This window comes from Trichoderma citrinoviride, assembly GCF_003025115.1.
Source record: "Trichoderma citrinoviride strain TUCIM 6016 unplaced genomic scaffold BBK36scaffold_6, whole genome shotgun sequence".
Classification (NCBI taxonomy): domain Eukaryota; kingdom Fungi; phylum Ascomycota; class Sordariomycetes; order Hypocreales; family Hypocreaceae; genus Trichoderma; species Trichoderma citrinoviride.
Window position 1 is genome coordinate 753,360 of NW_020194714.1, and position 9,505 is coordinate 762,864.

Sequence of the window (9,505 nt, forward strand, 5' to 3'; positions counted from 1 at the left end):
CATAAGGTAGCTCCAACATTAGCTCGCATAGCTTCGCCCTTCAGCTTCATCTGCTCGGCAACGAGCGGCAGCAAATGTAACACAACAAAGGTCGAGTCGAGGGCTAAAGGTAGAATATTTTATCCACGTACTCATGGTTAACGCATTCAAGGAATCATGCAAAATATAAAGGGTCTCAAATGCGAAGAGTCTCCTCAGTCACGTGGATCTGAGGCCTGTCAACTGGGATCTCGCGTTCATACGGCCTAATCCGGCTTCTGTCTGTTTACATCACCGCCCCGAGAGCCAAACACCGCCAGCTCCAAGCAACAGCACACAATGCATTGGGCCTCAGCTACTGCAATTGCCTTTCCGGCGCTGCTGGCGCTCTGTTCAGGCCAGCAGCAGCAGCCGCTCTCTGAAGTCGGCCACTCTGGCTCATCGACTTCGCCGCATGCCAGTGCAGACGCTCCGTCCTACCGAGACGAGCTGCTCCAGCTTCTCGAGTCGCTGGTCTCATTCCCGTCTGACAGTGGTAAAGAGAACGAGGTCGGCCAGTTCCTCGTCCACTACCTGACGCAGGCTCAGTACCAGGTGGACATCCAGTTTGTTCCCCCACCCAAGGACCATCCGGATGTGCCCGACCGGTTCAACGTCCTGGCGTGGCGCGGCAACAGGAAGCCCAGCTACAAGACGCTGGTGACGAGCCACATCGACGTGGTCCCTCCGCACATCCCGTGGAAGATTGAGGGCGACGAGATCTCCAAGAAGACAATCATCCACGGCCGCGGCACGACGGACGCCAAAGGCAGCGTTGCCACCCAGATCGTGGCGGTGAACCACCTGCTCTCCACAAACAGCGACGTCAACCCCGAGGACCTCATCCTGCTCTTCGTCGTCGGCGAGGAAACGACTGGTGATGGCATGAGGCTGTTCAGCGACTCCCTCAAGCACATGGACCCGCCTCTTTCCTTTGAGTCCGCCATCTTCGGTGAGCCTACGGAGAACAAGCTGGCGTGCGGCCACAAGGGCGCCCTCTTCTGCAGTGCCGAGGCCAAGGGCAAGGATGCCCACAGTGGCTACCCCGAGATGGGCAAGTCGGCCAACGAGCTGATGATCCGGGCCATGAGCAAGATCCTTGACACGGATCTTGGTTCTAGCCATCTGTTTGGCAACACCACGTTCAACGTCGGCCGGTTTGACGGCGGCGTTGCTGCGAATGTGATTCCGGCCAAGGCCTTTGTCGATATGGCGGCTCGTGTTGCCGTGGGATCTGAGAAGGAGGGCCACAAGGTCGTTCAGCAAAAGATTGCGGATATTCTGAAGGAGACTGACGAGGAGGCCTTTACGTTTGAGTGTACCCACGGATATGGGCCGTATGAATGCAACTGCGATGTTGAAGGTGAGTTTATTGGAGCCAAAGGTTCGAAAGGATTCGCTGACTTGTTACAGGATTTGAGGCAACTGTCGTCAACTACGGCACTGACATTCCCAATCTGGATGCCGACTATGTCCGCTACTTGTATGGGCCGGGCAGCATTCTCGTTGCTCACGGTGACCACGAGTACATCACTGTCGGTGACTTGGAGAAGGCGGTTGAAGACTACCAGAAGCTCATTCTTCACGCACTGAGCCAATGAGAGGGCTGCGTTAGGAATTAATCGTTTATTTTGGATATTAGATGATGTATGTGAAATGATACTCTCATGACGCTGTGCTCTAACCCTGGTCTTTTCCGCGTGATGGCATGTTTAAATGCCTCTATTGCTTTCCCTCTCTTTTCCAAGTTCATTAACCAACCAGCTTCGCCCATCGCTCAGGCAGAATCTGGCTCAAGTCAAAGGTGCCATCAGGTCCCTTCTCAACAGCACCCTTCTCCGTCACGACCACGTCGATGAACTCTGCGGGAGTGACATCAAACGCAGGGTTCCAGACGTCGATTCGCTGGTCGGCCGTCGCAACTCGGACCTTGTTGTTTCCATCGACGCGACCATCCGGTCCGACGACTGCGCCCGAGATCTGTGTCAACTCTTCCCTCTTACGCTCCTCAATCTTGATACCGTCGCCAGTCTTGGTCTCCAGGTCGATGCTCGTTGTCGGGGCGGCAACGATGAACTTGATTCCGTGGTGCTTGGCCAGCACGGCCAGCTGGTAGGTGCCAATCTTATTGGCGGTATCGCCGTTGCGGACGACACGGTCAGCACCCACTATGACGGCTGCGATGTTGTTCTCTGCCTTTTTGGTTCGGAAGAGAGCAGCGGCCATGGAGTCTGTGATGAGCGTGCTGGGGATGCCCTCGTGGACGAGCTCGAACGCCGTCAATCGGCTACCCTGGTTGTATGGCCGAGTCTCGGTGCAGAAGGCGTGCTTCAGGTACCCCTTGGACTGGAGGGTGCGAATGATTCCGAGCGCGGTTCCGTGGCCCGAGGTGGCGAGCGCGCCAGTGTTGCAGTGCGTCAGGACGGAGATCTTGTGGTCAGGCGAAGCGCCAGCCCTTGCCTGGAGCCATTGTGCGCCGTGGTCGCCTATCGAGAGGTTGCTCTGCAGGTCCTTTTCGAATATCCTCTCCGCCTCTTCGATGAAGGCCTGCACGATGGCCTCTTTGCCCTTTCCGTCGGCCGTCCGAATGGTCGCCTTGAGCTGGTTGATGGCGTTGGTCAGATCGACGGCTGTCGGCCTGCTCTCCTTGAGGTAGTCCAACGCCTCGTCAATCTGCGCAATCACTTCGCCGTCGGAAGTGCCTGAAACGGAGTTGTTGTGCAGTTCGACGGCGAGGCCCAGGCTGGCGACGATGGCGATGGCCGGGGCGCCTCGCACTCGCATGGTGGCGATGCTGTCAAAGGCCTCTTGTCTTGTCGATACGGTGTCATAGCGGAATTCGTGGGGGAGAAGCAGCTGGTCCAGGACCTCGAGCTTGCCTCGCTGGTATTTGACGGCCTGCAGGAGCGACATTGCGATGCTGGGGTTGAATTGGATAGTTGAGGTGGTTTCGTGAGGGCGAGTTGAGGGTGGCGTGAATCTTTTTTTCACATGCACATGAAAGTCCCTTGATGCAGCAACCAGCTGCAGATGCCCCTCCATTGCGAATTCTGCCGCGCCCCTCATCCAGTAGCATGCGCTTGTAACCGCCACATCGAATGCGCCTGTAACTGGACTTTTTTTATATACTCTAGGTAACAGAGCTGATATCACCTCGGTAGGAATAGTCAGGATGCGGAATTGAATTGTACGGACTCTTGGCCTTCTTATGATTGTATCTCTACACTCTAGTTGCTTCCTCTGAGAGGATCAAGGCCAGCCTCTCACTTACAGCGGATGAAAGCACATCATCGCCCTGTAAACGGCCGTCTCACCGCCCGTCTCACCGCCCAACCCCGGAGTAACACAAAATCCGGCCAGTGGAAGCTTCCCCGCCGCCATTGGCAGCCCGCGCTGCTCCAGTCAGGGGTCACCCATGTCGGTGATGCACCTCGACCGTTGCGGCCAGCTCTTCTGTCGCATCGACCCTCGACACGCTCTCTGGCGGTCGACAATGCTCGAGTTCGAGACGACCTGGATGCCATGGATCAGCAGACGTCGACGTCAACGGTAACAGGTAGGGAAAACTCAAACGGGTGTTGGCAGCGTTGAGGAGATGCCGGAGATCAACTAATTCGAGTTGCATGCAATCACCCGCGCAGTCGAGTACTTCGATCCCCACGATGTGTTCAAGCTCCTCGCCCCGGGGCTCGTCCCGCGGCTGCCCCTTCACAACCTCAACTGGCAGTCTCACTCCGGGCCGCTGAGGTCCATCGACACGCTGCATGTCGAGCTGATTCGCGGCAGTCTCGAGGTGCCCGAGACCACCCTGTCGCCGGCAGGACGGCGCTCGGGCAGCGTGTCGCGGGGGTCCGACGGCTTGCGGTCTCGCAGTGTTAGTGTCTCTACGGAATCCGGACGGGCGCCGCCCTCGCTTCGATCCAAGGCCAGTGGGAATCTGCGGCGGCACCAGATCCCGGGACTGCGCCGCACGCCGTATCTCAAGATGCTGCTGGTCCGGTGCGATGATAACGACTCCTACAAGAACTCGGTGCGAGCCGAGGTCCGCGAGTGGGTCAAGGTGCACACGTCGCCCGTGAGCACCTCGAAGAAAGGGAGTGGCCAGGAGAATCACGATGCCTTCGAATGGCTCATTGTACATGTTGTCATACCCAACACGGTGGCTTCGACTCAGCCGCGAAGCAGCGGGAGATCAGACTCGGCGGAGAAGAGCACGGCATCACGATGGCGCCCCGGGACGACCCCTTTACTGGAGAAGTTCCGATCAGACTTCAACGCCACAACCAAGGGATCTCAGGACCATGTCGCGCAGATCAGGATCGGGATCAACGATGTGCCGTACGACCTTTTGCCCCGAGTGGTCCCAGCGGTGCCCACCGGCTACACGGAAACGGAACTAGACGCCGAGAACGCCTGGAATGATTTGATCGCGAAAATGAAGAGCCTCATTCTGGCCTCGTTTGACATGCGAGTGACCCAGTACGAGGAAGACATTCGGGAAAAGGACGCGCAGCGGACTCTGCCCGGTTGGAACTTTTGCACCTTTTTCATTCTCAAAGAAGGACTGGCGAGGGGGTTTGAGAGCGTTGGGCTTGTGGAGGATGCGTTGGTTGGGTATGACGAGCTCAGCGTTGGACTGGATACGATATTGCACGAGCAACTCGAATCGGGCGCGCCAGAGAGGCATGGTGGTGAAATGCTCGCTTTCACGGAAGGACTCAGAGACATGGCCGAGAAAGCACTGGAAATCGCAGCTGAATACAGCAGTGACGGCGGCAGTGATGCCGAGTCGAAGACGATAAAAAGCAAGGGACCAAACTTTGACCAAATCGCCATCAGCTCGACAGCAAAGGCCTACCGAGACATGATCCTGGCAAACAAGGTGTCCGTCTTCGACTTTCGATGCTACATCTTCTCCCGCCAGATCGCATTGCTGCTGAGGCTGGGCCATGCGCTTTCTTCCAAAGAAGAGCTCATAGCCATGCTCAAAAGCCAGCAAGAGTCCATCCTCTACGGCGAAGCACCCCTGGCGCCGCCGCCACCGAATCACAAGGACGAGCCGGAGAATCTCACCACGTTTGCAGAGATATGCCAGCGAACACTGCAGTTCATCCCATCAGTCTCGCAGATACTGCGGCGGGACGTGATTCTGGGTTTAACAGCGAGCAGAACACCGAGCAGCAAACCGCCGAAACTGAGTCCATTGATGGAAGAAACAGTCGACAACATGGTGGCTTCATTTGCCTTTTCAGTCGCGCAGCAGATCCTCGCCCAAACTTCAACGAAAGCGCTGCCCATTCCGCCGTCGTCCTTGTCCTATGGGGACGGGCTCGAGCAGAAGTCTTCCATCCCAGAGCCCAAGACCATGATTCACCCAGCGCGGAACTCATCACTTTCTCCGAGAAGCGGCGCCATCCCACCCACTCCGCTCAGCCCCGGCTTCTTTCCTGGGCCCGGCAGGCAGTTTCCGCATGACGATGATGCCCAGGGCGCTAAAACGTTTCTGAAGAATGGCCTGGAGGATTTGGCGGCGCGGCGGGCTGAGCTGTACATGCTTTCCAGAAGCATCCTTACGAGTCTTGGTAAGAAGCGCGGTTGGAGCGACGGCTGGGACGAAGCTCCTTTGGTCGGGGGGATCGGCTTCGATAACATGGAAGATGTCGACCTGAACGACGATAGCAAGGCCGACGACGCCGACGAAGGTGGCGGTGCTGGCGAAGGCGACGGAGCTGGCGAAGGCGACGGAGCTGACGCTTCTCCCTCGCCAAAGGAGGCATACACTCCCTCGATGGCCGGCATTGACAACCCCGTGCTACGGACGGCCATTGACAATACGGATGACTTCTATCGTCTGTACGAAATTCTCACCGATAAAGCCATGCGCCACTTCACGGTGGCGAACCACGATCATGCGGTTCACTCCAGCATGGCAGATTTGGCCGTCTTGAAGGTTCACATGAAGGACTACAAGGCTGCCTCGTCTTACTTTTCGCTCACCACTCCCTTCTTTGGAGAGAGTGGCTGGAGCCTACTAGAGCTGTCCATGCTCATCATGTACTGCCAATGCCTGGATGAGATCAATCCAAAGGGCGAACACGTCGGTGTTGCCCTGAAGCTGCTGACCAAGTACTGCGCTGCAGAGAAGGAACGTCTGCAGAAGAGATCAGGCTTGATCCGCTTCTCAGAAAGCAAGACTTATCCCGAAGCATGGCCGGTCACTGGCATCGTCGAGAAGCTCACTCGGCTCGCCAAGTCACTGTCAAAGGAGGTCAAGGTTCCTCTGGAGAACTTTGTGACAGATGTTGGCCTAGATGGCTCTCCGGTGTACGACGACAACCAAGACGGCTGCTCCCTGGATATCAGTCTCAGGAGCTTGCTGCCAGAAGACATCTCTTTTGACTCTGCTAGGTTACGAATCACGGCTGTTGACGAAGGGCCAAGCAGAGAACGACTATTCGAGGCTGCGGCAGGCTCACCTATCATCCTGAAACCCGGCAAGAACAAGATACGAGTGAGCTGTCGAGTAAGTCACAGCTGGCGTATCAAACTCATGGGCAAGAGGCTAACATAACTTCTCAGGCTGTAGTCTCAGGACGTTACAAGATCGATCGGCTTGTCCTTTCGACGAAGAACCTCGTCTTGCATTTTGAGCGGGATGCCAAAACCGCGTCAAGCAGCACAACGGACATCTTCAGGCATGCCGACGTCATGCTCTTCCAGCGCACGAGCGCGTTTGACTTTTCCATGTCTGCCACCAAACAGACGACGCTGGATAAGAACAACTCCATCGACTTGGTGCTACACACCGGATGGAACTCTCTGAAGAAATGCGAGATCCGAGTGAAGCCAGCAACTGGAGGCTTGCGCTTCCTCACTACGGAAGCGGCGTTTGTGGGCTCCGAGATGCAGTTTGCAAAGCCTCCCGAGGCCGGCGTATTTCACTTTGACGCTATCGATGCGAATCAGGTGGTCACCATACGATTCCCATACTCTGTGGAGCAGGATGTGGCAGACATCTTTGCCAAAATCGAAGCTACGTATGTTACGGAAGCCGACGAGACATATTCCCTGGCCAAGTCCCTGGTAGTCCATGTGGCTCTGGCACTGGGCGTCAATGTGCAAGATGTGTTCAAGCATGAGGCGCTCTTTTCCCGGTTCAACGTGTCGACAGCCTCCGCCAGCCCTCTACGGCTCTACAAGAGCGAGCTGCTCAAATCGGACCTCTTCGACTCTGTATTCGGAGTGCCGCCCAGCAGTCCTGTCTTCATATTCCCGAAGCAGCCAGCGAGCTTGCTGTACAAGGTGAAGAGGATACCGGGGGCCAAGGCGGGCAAGCGGGGTGGTAGGACCATGTACCTGAAGCTCGACTACACCTCGCTGGAAGCCGAGATGGAAGAGCTAGTGAGGCGGTCTCTGACGGAGGCCTTGGAGAAGACGACGCTTACGCAATACACGAAACATGTGGTGGCGACGGTCTGGCGCGAGCTCAAGTCCAAGATGGTGCCGCGAGACCTGGAGCAAGCTACTCTGATGGGAGAGATGATGACCACCAGCCTGAGGGAGGTGGTGTGGGAGAGGCATTTCGCGGGGATTGGAGGAGCGCCTGGAGTGGGCGAGCGTGCGGCCGAAGAGCTGTCAGCGTTCCTTCGAACGTGGCAGAAAGCCAACATCCGTCTCGTCATTCCAAGAGAGGGCACAGTCGACCCGTCGTCGATCCTCATCCCCGTGGAAATACCGGCCTTGCCGGTGTTGCACACGGCAGATATCCGCCTGCAGAGCCTCATTCCAAGCCCCGTCAAGGACAGCACGAGCGCAGGCCTGCCAACGGTCTGCACGAACCAGATGCTGCCGGCGACGCTGCACCTCAAGTGGACGCGGATCTGGGACGCGGACTCGGCAGTGCGCAGCGACCAAGAGTTTAGCTATGAGGTCACGGCGCCCGCAGACACATGGCTCCTGGGCGGCCGACGGAAGGGCCACTTTGTGATCCCCGGCCCGTCGGCGTCATCGCCGGCGGAGACGATGACGTCTTCGGCAGAGACGGAGGCTGAGATTCCGCTCATCCTGATTCCGCTGCGCGAAGGTTGGCTGCCTTCTCCTCTTGTCGAGATCAGAGAGGTCCTCAACGCGGACGGGGATGGAGGGCAGGCGACGGCGCTGGGGTGCGAGGTGGACTTGCGAAATCTGGGCGAGACGGTGCGCGTGGTGGGCGACAGGAGCGGCATGACGGTGAGTTTGGACGCGAGCGGGCCGGGGGGAGGGCCGCTGGTGTTTGAGAGCGAGCGGTTACCTGGCTTCAGGGGCAAGATTATCGAGTGATGGCATCATTGCGGTGATCCACAGGGGTTGGCAACTAACACACCCAAGTGTACGAACTACATAACATGGACAGGCAGACGGGCAGACGGGCAAAGAGCTCGAGACAGGAGGGCATATGTAGTTATGACCTGTTGCGAAGACATCACGATAGAACTACATAATACTGTAGCAGCCATATCCGTCGTCCTGTCCGTTGATGTTGCCTTGATGATGCAGGTTCTACGCTTATCCACGGTGGCCTCGTTCCAAACGATCCGGTATTCCAATCCGTTAATGATTTTCACAACAAGATATCGCGGCGGTACGGCGCAACCAACAGATACAGGAGGCATCATCTGCAGATCAACTACTACCTAACCTACCTATAGTATGTAACAGTATGTACATGAAGTAGAAAAGCAACAAGTACTAGTAGTAGAAGAAGAAGAGCTAGAGGATAACCCGTCGGAAGGAGACGGAGATCAAGAAGCCAAAGAAAACAAGCAAAAGCTTCTCGTGACGGAGCTTGTCAAAAGCTTGTTTACCCAAAAAGACTGGGTTTGATGAAACGCTTCACCGTTGTGATCGGCGCGGATCCGTGCACTTCCACTGTATGTAATACCTTATCCACTGTAAGTATCTATGTATGAGGAATTGGTGTTTTTTGTTTTTTTTATTGAAGTCTGTATCAAGGGGGAACGATTGACCTACCTACATACATATGAGTATGAGGTTCTTACAGTTTCTGGTATGACGGGGGCTGATGATCCTCGTTTTCTTTTTTGGCTACCGGAGCCCGATGGACTTCTGCAGGTTTTGGCTTTCGTGTGATTCTCCCCCCTTTTTCACTGCATGCTTCAACCTGGAACGTTGTGTACGATGGCTATTCAGAGAAAAATCACACGATGTAGGACTTTCCTTTATCAAAGGAGTTTTCTCTCTGGCCGTTGACGCATGAAGAAGGAATGGGCTCTTAAACGGCAAAACGGTAAAGACGACGCAGCCGCACATGGGGACTACAGAAAGGGGAATCTTTAACTACCCAAAAAGAAAGATGCATGCAAGCATGCATATACACGTAGAGAAAGACAAAGAGAGGGAAGCGAAAGTGTGGGGAAATGAACCTTGTCAAGAGGTTTTTCTGTCGAAAATCACATTTGATTCCTTCTGGCTCTCGGAGTTGGGGGGG

The 9,505-nt window shown here is 56.0% G+C and overlaps 3 protein-coding genes across 3 annotated transcripts; 2 read left to right on the plus strand and 1 right to left on the minus strand.

Annotated features, from left to right (window-relative positions):
* Positions 1-318: 318 nt before the first annotated feature.
* Positions 319-1,619, plus strand: BBK36DRAFT_1168397 (Zn-dependent exopeptidase; the record flags this gene model as incomplete). The annotated part of the gene is made up of 2 exons (XM_024895178.1): positions 319-1,381; positions 1,432-1,619. The coding sequence occupies 2 exons, from the start codon at positions 319-321 to the stop codon at positions 1,617-1,619; spliced, it is 1,251 nt and encodes a 416-aa protein (XP_024750198.1).
* A 151-nt stretch (positions 1,620-1,770) lies between these two features.
* BBK36DRAFT_1158830 (putative translation initiation factor) lies at positions 1,771-2,931 on the minus strand (the record flags this gene model as incomplete). The annotated part of the gene is made up of 1 exon (XM_024894148.1): positions 1,771-2,931. One exon carries the CDS (start codon positions 2,929-2,931, stop codon positions 1,771-1,773), a length of 1,161 nt encoding a protein of 386 aa, XP_024750199.1.
* A 609-nt stretch (positions 2,932-3,540) lies between these two features.
* On the plus strand, positions 3,541-8,337 carry BBK36DRAFT_1116920 (hypothetical protein; the record flags this gene model as incomplete). Its single annotated transcript, XM_024890289.1, has 4 exons — positions 3,541-3,574; positions 3,660-5,720; positions 5,766-6,541; positions 6,598-8,337. 4 exons carry the CDS (start codon positions 3,541-3,543, stop codon positions 8,335-8,337), a joined length of 4,611 nt encoding a protein of 1,536 aa, XP_024750200.1.
* Between the last annotated feature and the right edge of the window lie 1,168 nt (positions 8,338-9,505).